The sequence below is a fragment of the Gopherus flavomarginatus genome, chromosome 12, assembly GCF_025201925.1.
Source record: "Gopherus flavomarginatus isolate rGopFla2 chromosome 12, rGopFla2.mat.asm, whole genome shotgun sequence".
In the NCBI taxonomy this organism is placed as follows: domain Eukaryota; kingdom Metazoa; phylum Chordata; order Testudines; family Testudinidae; genus Gopherus; species Gopherus flavomarginatus.
In genome coordinates, this window is record NC_066628.1 from 25,121,264 (window position 1) to 25,137,385 (window position 16,122).

Here is a 16,122-nt window from a genome sequence, read left to right on the forward strand (position 1 = left end):
TGTCTGCCTCAGTGGAGAACACAGCTACCACCTCTGGGTAGCAGGTGGCGAAATCCATCATGACCAGGATGTATTTCTTTCCCAACGGGGATGCCTTGCTGAGGGGCCCCACTACATCCATAGCCACCTGCTGGAAAGGTTTCTCTATGATGGGCAGGGGTCTCAAGGGAGCTTCCTTCTTATCCTGGGACTTCCCCACCCTCTGGCAGGGGTCTCAAGGCCTTCAGTACTGCCAGACAGCGTCACAGACTCTGGGCCAGTAAATGTTTTGCAGCAGCAGTTGCTGCCTGGTGCACTAGATCCCCTGATGTCCCAAGAGAGGGACATCATGGGCCAGGTACAATAGCCTGTGGTGGTACTTCTGGGGCACCACCAGCTGCCTCCCAATTCCCCACAGTTCTACTTCCCCTTGGGGAGCCCATTCCTGGTACAGGAATCCCTTCTCCCATAGGAATCTTTACTGACAGCCTTCCCCAAGGGGGTTTGCAGCGCCATGGCCAGCAAGTTTCCCCTGGCTTGTCCAAGGAGGGATCCTTCTGCAGCTCTGTCTGGAATTCAGCTGCTGGGGAAGGGAGTGGGACCTGTTCCATTTTGCTGGCTGGGCCTGGGGTTGCAGTCCCGCTGAGCCCTGTTCCTGGTAGCTCCCTCCCTGCCATGGGATCACTTCCCAGCAGCACGTCTGGACCGGGCAAACCTGGCTGGCAGCCGACCTGCCCTGCCTGTGTGTTCCCCCACTCTGCTGGGGTCTCAGCTCTCACCATGCTCAGCGCTGCCCTTGCTGTCTGTCACAGACTCACAGATCGTGCCCACTCGTGGCCCCATGTGGTCCATGGGGGGTGCCCCTTTCAGTGAGACAGCCCTTCTTGGGGGTCCACTCTCTCTTGGGGTCAGGCCCCTCCACCTCCTGGAGCCACACCTCTCTGAGCCTTAGCACGTCTGTCTCTCACCATGGGCCCCCTCAGGGAGTCCACGCGCTCTGGACCTCCCGGGCCTCCTCACTCCCAAAGGGGTTGATACAACCCTGTTCTCTAGACCCGAGTGACTCTCAGCCAGCATAAAATAGGAGGGTTTATTGAGAGTTGAACACAGCACAGGAAACTCTCAGGGCCTCAGGCCTGGGCTCTCACAATAACAGCACATCCCAGTCTCCCTGCATCCAGGTGGGCTCCTCCTGCTTCCCCTCTCCAGCCCAGAGCCCCCTCTGCTTCCCAGCTGGGCCTCCGATATCTCTGGCCCCAAGCCCCGCCTCTGTCCATTGCCTTCTCTCCAGGTAAACAGGGTCATAAACAGGAAGGCCTGGGTCTCCTCTCCTCTCAGCCCTCCTCCGGCTGGAACTGGCTGGTCACGGGGTCCTCTCTTTGCAGCCCATTGTCCTCCCACTGGCCAGAACTGGCTGTGACTCCTGAGCTGGGTCTCTGGGTCACCGGGTCACCAATCACTGGGGTCTCCATCCTCCAGGCCATCAGCTGGGGTCTTGAGTCCCTCTCCGGTCCTCTGTAACAACAAACTCCCTCTCCTCTCACCTTGTTAAACCAGTAAGACCCAAGGACATGGAGTCCCGCCCCCTGTGCATGAAAACCACTGGAAAACAGAAAACCCCCCACTTCGTCACACTGTCCCAGTGGGGGTAGGTAGCGAGCTCGCTGCTTTGGCCACAGCATCAGAGCCAGCGTGAGCCCCCTCTCCGATGTGCATGGGGGTGGGGAGCATCTCTCCATCCCACTCAGTCCCAGGGGTCCGGTTATAGGTAGGCAGGTATCCTGAGCACTGCAGCTCCTCCCTGCTGCCAGCCAGGTCATTTGCATTTTCACTGACCATTTCCATCTTAGCTAATTGGTTCCCTGGATTCAGATCCTTGGCTGTTACAAGAGCAGGGCCTGGATCCTGTCCCAAAGAGAGACAGTCATCCCCCACCAGAACCTCACAGCCGATATCCTGGAGAACCCCAACTACCAGCCAGCCCAACCCCTCCTGGGTCTGCACAGGGATCCAGGCCATAGACAGGGCAAGAGGCTTCATCCTAGGGACCTTCACCCAGGTCACACAGCTCCTCAGCATCTGAGGCTGCACCACCCTGGGCCTGACAACAGTTCTTTCTGTCCCAGGGTCTCACCACCCCAGGAACATCTCCCTGTTGACCACTGTTAGAGAGCTTATTCCTTCACTCTCACACTTCCCTGGTCCTTCTCACATGAACAGAGAGCAACAATGCCCAAAGTCCAAAGATGCAAACAATTCGATGTTTATTGGGGTGAACTTCCAGCAAGCTTAAATCCAAGTTCCTTTTTCCTTATTTTCAAATCCCAACTTACTTCCTGTTTGCCCCTAATTTATATAGTAATATTTGTAGCTATATCTTAACCAATCATTCTACTCAAATTTACCTAACCAATCCTAACATTGTAACATGATTAGCTAACCAATTATATCCCACCACTTTAATTAGTTTACACCTGCAAAATTAATTATACAGCAGACAGAAACAATTATAGAATCAGACAGAGACTATGCAAATAAACATACAAAACAATACAGAAGTGAGGATTTCACAACTACATCTATACAGACATAAGGGTTTTCCAGCTGTGTCTATTGATAAGTGAGTTCTTACCAGACAGAAAACTATCAAACTAAATTTCCTTTTACATGTTCTAGGCTCTTCCCTTTCTCTGGAGGTGATAGGTTGGATCACCTTTCTAACAGCCCTTACACAGATAGAATCAAAATCACTGTCTTTCTTTTATACCTCTATAACTAGCTAAGTGATAAGAATACACCTAAATTCTTAAAAGTATAGGCCAGACAGGTTTGAATATCTATATCCTAACAACCACCACCTTCCGCTCCCACTGGGGGTCCGAGGGGCCTGAATCCAGGAGACTCCACGCAGACATATAGGCTGAGGGCAGGAGTGGAAGCCTGTCCACCACCCCATCCATCTGGCTGACAGCATCAATGGCCTTGGGTCCCAGCAAGGGAGGTAGATACTGGGGCTCTTCCGCAGAGTCCCCCTAGTTCAAATCGCCAGCCTGCTCAAAGGCATTGTGGTGGGCATCCACATCCCCTCCCTCCTTAATCAGAGGCAGCAATTTAGTATCGAGATTCCCTGCGGAACTGACAGCCCGGGGTCTATCCCCACTCATTCCTGGGAAGTCCCCTATGCCTCTCCGCTCCACCATCGCCAGTCCATGCTGCTGCTGCTTCTCCTGCAGCTCTTTCTTGGGCTCCTGCTGTCTCTCATGGTCCTCTCGCTCTCTCGGACTCAGCTCCAATCCCATCCGTCTCTGATCCCCTGATGGGGAACCTGATTGTGAAGATCCCCGACTGGTTGGGGACCAGACTCTTGGGGATGCCTGGCTACTGCTCCAGCTGCTCCCAGATCCTCTTGTAGCCCCATCTGGGTCAGGAATCTGCTCCTTAGAGCAGTCCTTGTCCTCCAGCTGCATGATTAACTGAGCCTTGGTGAACTTTCCAATGTGTAACCCTCTCTTTTTGCACAGGATTACAATGTCCTTCTTAAGGAGATGGTGATAGGCCATCACTTCACTGTTCCCACGTTGCTTTGGTCTCACAGGCCTGTGTGCTCTTAGCCCCCCTACGGTTTCCAGGAAGAACCCCTAGTGTGCCAGCCCTTCTCGAGGTCACCATCTCTTTGCCAGGGTCGAGCTGCAGACTCCTTCACCACTGGGACCACTCGCTGCAATCCCCAGGGGAAGCCTGTTATTGCAAAAGTCCTTCTTGCTGGTCACACACTCCCAGGGATTAATTGCCCCCTGAAACCGTCCCTCTCTGAGCCTTCAGCACAGCTGGTCCTTGTTCTCTCCCCTTTGTTTTACTGCTCCCCAGTCACTTACTGCAAGAAGCGCCATCCACGGGGTGCAGTACATCCCACTATTGCCACCAGTTGCCACAGAGTCCCCGGGTGATGCTCTGGAACTGCTCCCTACAAAGCCAGTCAGGACTCTCATGAAGTCTCCTCTCTCTGAGCAGACTGTCTTCAGGGCAAGAAACTCACGTGGCTTCACCTTCCTGGGTCTGACCTTGTAGCATTCAGCATCCTCTGCCCCTCTGTGTGCGTCCTACAGTGAGTCCACCCAGGCGGGATCCTGGGAAAGCCAGAGGGTCCTGCACCCCAACTTCGCAGTCAGATGTGACTCTTAGCCAGCCAGTAAATCAGAGGTTTATTAGATGACAGAAATACAGTCTAAAACAGAGCTTGTAGGTACAGAGAACAAGACTCCTCAACTGGGTCCATTCTGGGGGGCAGTGAGCCAGACACCCACACCTGCATTCACTCCATGTCCCCAGCCAGTTGCAAACTGAAATGCTCCAGCCCGTCCTCCTCTGGGCTTTGTCCCTTTCCCAGGCCAGGAGGTCACCTGATCTCTTTGTTCTCCAACACCTTCCGCTGGCATCTTTGTAGAGGAGGGGCCCAGGTCATTAGTTGCCAGGAGACAGAGTGTTGGCCATTTTCTGTCCAGACAGCATCACATCTGTCCTCTAGGGCTCTGCAACAATCACACCCTCTTCTCCTGCCACCTAGATACTTAAGAACTGCACCGGGGAAACTGAGGTACCCACACGGTATTCAGAGAAAACATTATGAACATTCCCACTTCATCACAGACAAAGGTGATGTAAGTCTACTAGTGTAGACATGCCCTAACTTTCCTCCCTGGAGACAGAGAATCTGTACCTGCTGAGAAGCAGATAATCCCCCAGAGACTTAGCAGTGTGAGGTCAGAGCTCAGACACCAACGGGAGGCAAATCATTCTCCAGTCCCCCAGGGACACACTGTGAGCTGAGAATACACCAAGAAGAAAGGAAATATTATCTCAGTGAAATGGGCTGTGAAAGTGAAGAACGGGTCCTCTCTAACCAGATCATAGAATGCTACTCGCCCCCCTTCATAGTCCAGGTAAATCCCAATTTTCCTGATGCTCTTACTCAGGGACAGGGGGATCTCAATAGGGGTGAGGGCTCGGTATTGGCCCCTGCACTCTTCCACAGCCCAGACCCCCTCCTGAGGGCTAAAGTGGATCCATCCCTTCCTGCTCACAGTCTCTCTGGCTACTCCCACACCCCAATTTGTCCCATCTCCTACATCTATCTCCCAGTAATGTCTCCCTGAGGTGAAGCCCTCATAGCCCAGCACACAGGTTACACAGTCAAATCTCTTGGGGCAGTCAGGTACATCCCGATGTTGGGATCTCCATTCCACACTTTTCCGATTCTCGGACAGGACGAGATGAGGATAAGCTGTGTCTGGATCCAGAGTCACATCCACTAGGGAGAGAAATTGGGTTGTCAGATACCAAGCCCAGCCCTGGGAGAGGCTGGGATTGTTTCTCCCTCCTCAACAGCCCTGCTCAAACTGAGCTATTCCCTGTTTCCTGCCTCTGTCTTGGCCCAGAGGCTGCCTCTGCTGAGGTGGGCAGTGAGTGCACTGCAATTCCCTCTACCCAGACTCCAGGGGCTGTTGCTGGGCCCCCGCATTCCTATGACCCCCTGCAGGGGAGCAGAGACAGAGGAGGGAGGCTGCACAGGCTGAGGGTGGGCAGAGAGAAATGTCTTCAGTGTTTTTGCCTTGTAGGTCAGGTGCCACTCCCTATCCAAGTGGGAAGAGAGGAAGTGATGGCACTAAGGGGGATGGGAATTGAGACCCTTGCTCCTGGTGAGCAGAGCAGGAGACACCAAAGGATAGCTCCTCTTGCCAACATAGGGAGAAGGAAAGAGAGAAAAGGGGACGAAACACACTCATGGAGGAACAGGTGGCTATCAGCCACTCTCAGGTCACAGCCAATAGGGGATAGCAGACACCAGCCCCCAAGTCTTAGCCAGTGACAGTTCTGGGCACAGCAAGAGGAACAGAGAATGTGGCAGTGTCCTCCCCAAGCATTCAGAGTCATGAACCAGGCCTGAAATAATCATGAGTGTGGTTTAAAGTGCCTGAGATTTAAAAGATAAATAGATAGCAAGCGTTGCTTGTTTGTTTTCACTTGTGTTGTTTGAACCTGTCTGGGGAACGCCCCTCCTCAAGTGAGTGAAAGAGAGAGAGTGAGTATCTTGCTGTCTAAACTCGCCAGCAATGAACATGCAGACATGTAGTCTCCCTGGGGCTGATTGCCCTCTCCTGCGCCTGAGGAGGGAACTGCCATTCTATCCCCTCCACACCCTTCTCTGTCACTACCGTGTCTGTCCCTCTCCAGCGCAGTCTCCTCCCACACTCACGTTCTCCCTCTGAGCTGCTCCCATTGCCCTTTCCCCAGGTTCTTAAATCTAACAATCCCTCTCTGCTGCCCTTTTATTACCCCCATAGCCTACCTTTCTGCATCCCCCCTCCACCTCCTTTATGCACCCTACATTCCTCAGAACCCCTCACTCTCTTCCCTGTACACCTCCTATGCTGTTTCCTGCTCCCCACTTTCCTATTGCTCCTTATAATTGCCTGTCCAGTTTCTTAACTCTGGAGTCTATGGAGGCAGCTATTTCCCCAGAGGACAGCCTGTCTTCAATGATGGAGTGAGAGGTTTAGATAAATGGATGTATTTTCAATACAGCCATCTTTAGGTTGCTACCACTAATTCAGGAATTGTTAGTCTGCAGCTCCATGGCAGTGGGGAAGGTGGGCAGGGAGGGTCAACACACAGAAAGGGATTTCTTAAACCTGTTGGGAATAATCCTTGATCCAAAAATAACATCTTGCTGGATAGCTATAAAAGGCACAGAGAAGGGCAGATGAGAGGCTGACATGACTAAGGAGACTGAGGAAGGAAGTTTGGGGGGACCTTATAACGATGTGTTTCATGATTTTACCTTTTTTGTTGTTGTTGTTCAAGGGTCAGGCGGGGCCAATTGCCTGTCAGTTCCTTCACTAACCAAAATCCAAATGAGTACAGCCTTTGATATAGTGCAGAAGGAGAGCAGGCCATGGATGGGAAAGGCAACACATCTCAAAGAACATCAGTTACTGTAAAGTAAGTAGCCTCTTTCTCTTCAACTGATTATCTATCTGCATTCCACTCCTGGTGGCTCCCAAGCAGTGAACTCAGACTAGGAAGTAGGATACTGAAATCTCAAGAAAACAGCAGTTGAATAACTGCTTTACCAAAGCAAACATCAGCTCTGGAGACCTCTCGTAAGCACAGTGAAATGGTGAACTGAACCCAGATAGTTGCCCTATATATTTATAGGGATATTTCCAAAGGAAGCATAAACTCTGGTAGAGTGAGCTTTAATCTGAATGGGGGGAAAAGGTTAGCTTTTGGTAACACAACTGATGCAGTCAGAGATCCATTTGGATATTCTTCTGAAAGAAATAGCCCGCTTTTTACCTTCTCAGCATAGGCTATGAGTAATCTAAATGAGATTCTGCGTGGCTTAGTTCTGTCTAAAAGGATGGCGCTCTTGTAATGTATAAGGTGTGTAATTTCTTTTCCATATTACTAGTGAGAGGTTTTGGAAAGAAAATAGGTAAACAAATAAATAGTTTGATTAATATGAAATTTGAATACAATTTTAGGAATGAAACTAAGATGAGTCCTTAGGCCTTATCTCTATGAAAAGCAGTGTACAGTGGGTCTGCCATTAAGGCTAAGATTTTTCTGACTCCATGCACCTTCCTGGGGGCATGCATCTTCCTGGTGGCAAGCAGAAATGGAATTTTCACAGAAAGATGTTGAAATGAACAAGCTGCTAATGGTTCAAATGGTGGACGCTTGAGCTTTGCTAAAATGACATCCAAATCTCACAAAGAAGGAGATTCTCTGACTAAGGGAAAATCTGCATTAGGCCCCTTTATAAATCTAGACATGCAGCAATGTGAGAATATTTTGTAATTTTGAATATGAGTTTTGAATATGTGGATGAAAGGCAGATATAGCTGCCAGTTGGACTTGTATGAAACTAATTGAGAGTCCAGTTGATTTCAATGAAAGTAATTAGTGCAAAATAAGTGGAATGTCTGTTCAAGAAGAGGAGTGGTATACGTGAGCTCAAATTTTGAATCTCTTCCATTTGGTTTTGTCAGTTGATTTTGTACAGTATATTAAATCAAAATATTTTGGACATCCTTAGAACATGCTCTTTCCAGAACATTCATGAAGAAAATCATCCAAGCTGTAACATGCAGGGACCATAGATCTGGATGAAGTAGTCTCCTTTTGTCTTGAAAGACCAACTCTAGGATTACAGGTAATTACAGGTAAGCAGATGTCATAGCAGAATCTAGAAGAGCCCAATGAATTCGGTCTTATGTGATGGAATTATCATAGATTTTTTTTTTGTTTACTCTTAGGTCTGGGTTGGCAAATGTTGTCTGAGACTTCTTGAGGACAAGGTCCTTGAATCAGTCAGGTGTCAAAATAAGGATAAACTCAAAGCAGGGATGAACTTTAATGTTCTACTTTCTTGGGAATGCTTCAGTGACTGATGGGAATTTTGTAAAGACTTTTGGAGCTGTTGAAGTGTCCAAATGAAAAAAACTTTGTATTGGGAGTGTTGAATTTCTACCACAAAACAGATATTTCCTGTGCACACAATGAATAGAAATGTGGAAATATGCATCCTGAGGTCACCAGGTGCAAACCAATTTTGGGGAAAGAATAAGTGAGACTAGGGTCACCATTCTTAATTTAAGTTTTTGAATAAATATGTTGAGTCTTCTTAGGTCCAGAATAGTTTTCCAACCTCCCTTCTTTTGGAGCATTAGGAAGAAATGAAGATAAAAACCCTTTCCCCTGAACTATGGAGAAACCACTTCCATGCCTCCAAGAGATAACAGAGTGAATTTCTTGTTGTAATATCTTCTAATGAGAGGGATCCCTGAAAAGTGATGGGGAAAGATAGTAGAGATAGTTTGGAAATGTTTAGCATAACCAGTTTGGACAATTTTGAAGATCCATTGGTCTGTTGAAATATTGTTCCCTGTAGGAAGTAGGTGATGGGAAAAGATCCATAACTTTTCCTGTCCTTCTGATTGGAGGTGGGTGGGCCACCCCATGCTTTCATGCCCAGAAGATTTGAGGACAAGAGGGAGCTAGGGCAGAGAGGTGGACTAATGGTCACTGCTGCTCAAACATGCTGATCTTCAGCACTGAGAGCATATGTGCACCAGGAATGGAATATATATAGAAACACATCTTGAAGATACTGGGGGTGTTGACACAAGAATGAAAGAACCCAGATTGACTCAGGTATTAGGATAATTTTTCAGGGTTGGAAGTTAAAAAAAATACATATTTTTACTTGAAAACTGAGCACATTTGACATGGACTCCTTGAGAAACAACAAACATGGAGTCCCATGAGGTCCTTTTAACAGAGTCAGAGCTACACTTTTTAAAATATTTGTTTAAAATAAAGAGTCCCTCTATTTCCTAAGCAGGCATTTACAACAGAAACAAGATAATTCCTTCCTTCTGTGATATAAAATCTGTAAATCCATTGAATGATGTATGCATCCAACTCATGCTCCTTCCAAGTTATCCTCTTTAACTCACATATCTCTCAGCTCACCTTTTTCTCCTCCCAGAAGAGTAACAAATTGCTGACACTTTAGAAATTATTTCACTGCAATCACTAATGGTCTAAATCCATGTTAGATTACATGGATTATTTCAGTTCAACTGACCAATGCACAAGGAAAGGGAACAGGGTAGGTGGGGTTTCAAAACTGAATAAACATCAGCTTTATTTACCTGCATATTGTCTGACATTACTCCACCCTGAAACCAAACACACACACAGATGAGAACACAAAGTCTTAACAGGATACACATCCATACAGAATTTATAATGGAGGCAGAGGGAGAGATGCTACTTACGAAGTTCAGCCAGGAGTTCCCCTAAAATAAATAAATAAATAAATAAATTGAACACAGTAATAAATATACAGCAGTTTGTTCTTGATGTGATGCAATGCACGGGCCTTGGCCCCAATTCCTCCCTGTACCCAGACTCAATGTTATCTTTTTGGATTTAAAAAGCAAAGTGAAGTAGGCTAGCTGACCACTCTGCATTCTGTATGGACACTGGACTCCCATGCCTGGCCCCTACCAGGTCTCCTGAGACCCTTTCCAGAATGTTGAGTTCAGCCAAACTCAAACCTCTGAAACCAGGAAATGAAAAGTGAGGTAACACAAACGTAAACTTCTAAAAAGTAGGAAACAGAGATAAGGTACACACCACCCCTGCATGACAACCTGAACTCTGCTCTTAAAGTTGGCAATAGCCAGTGGGAATTACTGTGCAAGAAGGGCTGCTATAATAAATAGGTATGAAGTAAGACTAAGAGTACATGCCATTGATTGTGTTGTGTTCCGTATGTTTGAATTCCAGCATTTATTTGCCAGGAACTCAAGCTGCACTCCCAGTGGTAAGTGTGGCTCTTTGAGCTCTTTATTCTGCCTAGGATTGTGCTGGCCCCACAGTTGCAGTGCCAGAGCACAGTCCTAAAGGACGAAGTTTGGTAAAAGGACAGAGACCCACTTGGCATCTTGCCAATCCTCACACTACCTGCATTGATCCAACCCCCCCCACCACACACACATTCTTCCTCACTACTCCAACCCCTCTCCCCAGTCTCTCAATCTATGCCAAAAAAGTTACAAGAATCTAAAAATGTTACAAGAAGCTAACATTATGGGGGAGAGGGGAGGGAACAGGGAGAAAGTGTCAGGAAACTCTTGACCAAATGACCCAGTGACTTGCCTTGATCACACTCAGCCCCATTGTTCAGGTAGTGGCTGAAGAGCTAGAGTCACAATTGCATTATCCTAACTAATTACTAGAGTATTTAATCTTCCATCTATTTAATCCTCCGCAAATGGATATCACCCCTTGGAATTTATCTCAGCTAGTGCACAGCATTGCTATCCTTTTCAGGAAGAAATATTTCAAAAGCTATTCATAGTTAAGTTCTGAACTCCAGCTTGGCTCCAGCTGAACTGACACACCAAAGGAGTGAAATGTGCATGTGTTGCAAGCCAGAGGATGGCTCAAGGTGATGTGCTATGGCTATTGAACCTGAGCAGCACCCATGAACTCTAAGTTACAGCAGCTTGCAGAGCGTGTTTATTGTCATGTTCCTTGCAGTCTCCAGTGGCTCCTTCTGAAAGTTTTGCCCTGAATCCAAAACTTCTGGTTTTCAGAACAATATTTTAAAGTAGACTAAAATCCACATACAGCACAATTCAATTTTAAATTAGAGGTGTTGTTGTAGAAATTAGCATTAATTAAAGTGACAGTTTGAGCCTCAGATATTTATAAGGAGATCACTTCATACAGAAACTTAAAAATTGCAGAAGGCCTGGTTCTGCCACTGGCTACAGCACAGCAAAGTGAATTGAGCAATTACATTTCAATATGTACTTCTACATACAGAAGGAGGCTGTATTTTTCTGTTCTGTACTGTGATCTCAGGGTGAGCAGATTTTATTATGAAAAGGCACTGACAGCGAGGGTGACCAGACAGCAAATGTGAAAAATTGGGATGGTGGTAGAGGGTAATAGAAGCCTATATAAGGAAAAGACCCAAAAATCTGGACTGTCCCTATAAAATCGGAACATCTGGTCACCCTACTGACAGATAAGGCTCAGATTCTGCACTCAGTTTCATTCCTGAAACCCCATGGACTCTACTCAAACAGAGCAGAGTTTGGCCCTAGCCCAGAGTTGTGCATGCTGACAAGAGAGCAGAATTTGACACTAAGGCTCCAGTTCAGCAAAGCACTTAAGCATGTGCTTAACTTTGATGTCAATTGGATTTTATAACCATGCGGACAGCTAAGCACATGCTTAATGACATTGTTAAACTGGGCCTTAAGGGTCCAAGAAAAATCTCACTCTCTCTTTTCCCCTCCTTCTCTCCATTAATACCTCTTGTAATCAGCTAGTCAAGCTAAATATGTTAAATTTCCATACCCACTCTCACTCCCATTTGTATTTCAGACAATATTCATAGAATACTTAACAAAATTAGATCTGGGCTATTTATTAATGCCAAAAGAGATGAGTCCACTTCACTTCAAATGTGGAATCATCATTTATTCAGGATTTATCCAAATGCTCAACTCCTCCTCCTCTCTCAGCCTCTTTTTCTCTCTCTCTCCCAAGGTTCACCACTCTCTTCATAACACTAAATCCAAAATCTCCATTGGTTCCTCTGCTTGTTTATTTATTTTTACAGAAAAATCTCTCTGACTGAACTGCATCCCCTCCCTTTATGTTGTCACTTTACCTTTTGCTTTGTGTTTCTTCCAAAAGTAGTAAATGGCTGGGAAAATGAGAAAACCCAAAAGAGCCAGAATTACATACACAGCCACCATCCAGGGAGAGACCCTCGGGAAAAACACATCTGCAAGAAAACACGTCATTGGCTTAGAAATACTGTTGAATATATGCAGCACTTTAGTGAGCAATGTTACCAGTCAGAAGAAGCTAACTACTGGTGGATTTCATTGTGTGATAAAGATGCTTCGTACTTTACTGTTAAGCCAATAGAAGACAAGATTTTACCCTGGTTATGTCTTTTATATTCTACAAAATTGGAGACGCTGCAGAGGGGTAGATGAGAAGTAAGTGGCCCATTAAAGTAAGTGGCAAAAGTTCAACTGACTTCATTTGGACAGGATCAAGCCCTAACTGACAAGAGTCTATTTGGTAAATCCGAATTTTGCAAAATAATGTAGTGACCCTGCTCCTTCAGTTGTGTTTGTACTTCTCCCTCCTCGTGCCATCCTTCCTTCTCCACTGCCCCTTTATCAATTTGTTTAAGACCCACTTTCTTTCTTTTAAAGAAACGCATAACATTACAATTAGGGCTGTCAAGTGATTAAAAAAATGAATCGCGATTAATGGCACTGTTAAAGAATAACAGAATACCATTTATTTAAATATTTTTGGATGTTTTCTACATTTTAAAATATATTGATTTCAATTACCACACATAATATAAACTGTACAGTGTTTACTTTATATTATTTTTATTACAAGCATTTGCACAGTGAAAAAAAAAACAAAAAACATTTGTATTTTTCAGGTCACCTAATACAAGTAATGTAGTGCAACCTCTTTATCATGAAAGTTGAACTTGCAAATGTAGAATTATGTACAAAAATATAACTATACTCAAAACTAAAACAATATAAAGAGTTAGAGCCTACAAATCCACTCAGTTCTACTTCTTGTTCAGCCAGTCGCTCAGACAAATAAAATTGTTTACATTTGCAGGAGATAATGCTGCCTGCTTCTTGTTTATAATGTCATCTGAAAATGACAACAGGCGTTTGCATGACACTATTTAGCCAGTATTGCAAGATATTTACATGCCAGATGTGCTAAAGATTCATACCTTTAGCTAAAGATTCACTGCTCTATCCCAAAGAGAAGCTGCCTGGAGTCCCTGCTTCTCTCCAAAGCTACCACTAGATTCACAGCCAAGACCACAGGCTGCTTCCTCCAGACACCACACCAAATTCAGTCTCTAACTGCTTTGCATATAGCCTGGATCCAGTCCACAGCCTGAGAGTTTTGGGGCTTGTCTACACTGGGAAACTCCCACAGCCATCTTATCCCGAACCTCCCATGTACATATACATCATAATCATCTCTTACATAGTTGCAGAGATAATCAATTATTTTTTGTCAATGTCCAAATTTCTTGCTCAAGGTATAGTCAAGGTCCAGACTCCAGAGAAAATAATACAAAATAATAATAAGTAAATAAAAAGATTTGCGGTCAATTCAGAAGCATCTGTCGTTCCAGATTTGGCCACTGGTCTGCCTATTGACTCCCCTTGCTGTAGTCCTTCCATATACAATACAACAGAATTTTTGGATGAACAAGAAATAAAGGATCAGCCCCAAAAACATTCAAATACAAAATATTACTCTGTGATTCTAAAGTTATAGGAAATAAGCACAAATCCTTTATACTGTGATGGGTTGCCACAAGGGGTTGTTGATGCCAGGCATTTAGACATCAGTTAAATGACTGGCTGGGTTACAGTGCAGAACAGCTAGTAACAGAAGGGACTGTCATAAACAGATAGCTAAGGGTTAATGTCTCTTTCACCTGAAGCACCTGACCAGAGGACCAATCAGGAAACCGGATTTTTTTCAACTTTGGGTGGAGGGAAGTGTGTGTCTGAGTCTTTTGTCTGCCTGCCTGCTTTCTCTGAGCTTTGGAGAAGTAGTTTCTACTTTCTAGTCTTCTGTTTCTAAGTGTAAGGACAAAGAGATCAGATAGTAAGTTCTATGGTTTCTTTTCTTTGGTATTTGCATGAATATAAGTGCTGGAGTGCTTTGATTTGTATTCTTTTTGAATAAGGCTGTTTATTCAATATTCTTTTAAGCAATTGACCCTGTGTTGTATCATCTTAATACAGAGAGCCCATTTGTATGTATTTTTCTTTCTTTTTATATAAAGCTTTCTTTTAAGACCTGTTGAAGTTTTTCTTTACTTCAGGGAAATTGAGTCTGTACTCACCAGGGAATTGGTGGGAGGAAGAAATCAAGGGGAGATCTGTGTGTTGGATTGCTAGCCTGATTTTGCATTCCCTCTGGGGGAATAGGAAAGTACTTTTTGTTTCCAGGACTGGAAACAGAGAGGAGGAGTCCCTCTGTGTAGTTTCACAGAGCTTGTATCTGTGTATCTCTCCAGGAGCACCTGGAGGGGGGAAGGGAAAAAGGATTATTTCCCTTTGTTGTGAGACTCAAGGGATTTGGGTCTTGGGGTCCCCAGGGAAGGTTTTTCAGGGGGACCAGAGTGCCCCAAAACACTCTAATTTTTTGGGTGGTGGCAGCAGGTACCAGGTCCAAGCTGGTAACTAAGCTTGGAGGTTTTCATGCTAACCCCCATATTTTGGACGCTAAGGTCCAAATCTGGGACTAAGGTTATGATATGGTGTAGCAGCGGGTGGGATATAGACAGAAGCCAGTAGGAATATTATATTTTTCTTTTCTCTGCTAAGGGCTTTTTAGCAGAGAGAAACAGTTGGTTTTAAAAGGGAACCAGAGAGAATTTTTTTTTCTGCTCTCTCTGGCAGTTTGTGGCTTGCATGTTAAGCAAGAAGCCATTACCAGACTGTTAAGGGTCTTTTGTCATGCAATAGCCCTCCCATTAGGAGGCAAGTTCCAGCACTATATGAATGCAAATAAAGTGGTTTTTCAGGTTTACTTAACATTGAAAATTAGCTAAAGGCACTGTTGCTAGGCAGACTTCAGGAGGCAACAGAGAACCTGCAGTTCAGAAGATAAACACCGGAGGGCACCCCAACACAAGAAAACAGGAACCATGACTTCTAAGGCAAAAATTGAGGCCGAAGAACAAATCAAAGAAGCTGAACACAGGCGACAACTGGAAATAAAACAAAAAGAGATGGAGATGAAAGAAAAGGAAGAAAGCATGAAACTGGCAGCCTTCCAAAGAGAACAGGCAGCCCAAGAGGCAGCACACAAAAGAAAACTAGAAGAAGAAGAGGTAGCCTACCGAAGGAAACAAGCAGAAGAAGAGTTGGCCCACAGAAGGAAGCAAGAAGAAGAGGAGGCGGCCCACCACCGAGAAATGGAAAAGCACCAAAAAGAAATGGAAAAACAACAAAAAGAAATGGAAAAACAACAAAAAGAGAATGAAGAGAAGGAAAAACAGAGAAAACATGAACTGGAGTTGGCAAAAGCTGGGCTGCATGTGCCAGCCAACCCTAACAACCCGGCGCCCATTATTGCTCCACAGCACAGGAAATTTCCCACCTACAAGGCAGGGGATGACACCGAGGCCTTCTTGGAAAATTTTGAAAGAGCCTGTCTTGGGTACAGCATTCCCGAAGACCAGTACATGGTAGAATTAAGGTCACAGCTCAGTGGACCTTTAGCAGAGGTGGCAGCTGAAATGCCTAAGCAGCAAATGAATGACTATAAACTTTTTCAAACCAAGGCCAGATACAGAATGGGGATAACCCCAGATCATGCCCGTCGGCGTTTCAGAACCCAAAAGTGGAAACCAGAGGTGTCATTTCCCAAACACGCCTACTACATTGCAAAAAACTATGAGGCCTGGATAACAGGAAACAACATTCAAACCTTGGAAGAACTACACCTCCTCATACAAATGGAGCAGTTCTT

General features: G+C 45.5%; 2 protein-coding genes across 8 annotated transcripts in view; one reads left to right on the forward strand and one right to left on the reverse strand.

Moving 5' to 3' along the window:
- LOC127032443 (zinc finger protein OZF-like) overlaps positions 1–16,122 on the forward strand; it is a 605,001-nt gene that overhangs the window by 208,572 nt on the left and 380,307 nt on the right. The window lies entirely within an intron of this gene.
- The window catches only part of LOC127032454 (butyrophilin subfamily 1 member A1-like), a 199,953-nt gene that overhangs the window by 153,030 nt on the left and 30,801 nt on the right, over positions 1–16,122 (reverse strand). For 4 of the 6 annotated variants that reach the window (XM_050919737.1, XM_050919738.1, XM_050919736.1 and 1 more), the window contains exons 5-8: positions 12,239–12,355; positions 9,825–9,845; positions 9,699–9,725; positions 2,223–5,287 (exon numbers count right to left, since the gene is read on the reverse strand). In XM_050919737.1, the coding sequence (XP_050775694.1) occupies positions 4,770–5,287; positions 9,699–9,725; positions 9,825–9,845; positions 12,239–12,355 (683 nt within the window). In that variant the 3' untranslated portion in view covers positions 2,223–4,769. Of the gene's footprint in view, positions 1–2,222; positions 5,288–9,698; positions 9,726–9,824; positions 9,846–12,238; positions 12,356–16,122 lie in introns of those variants that run through there. The other 2 variants (XR_007768836.1, XM_050919735.1) reach the window with 2 other exon arrangements.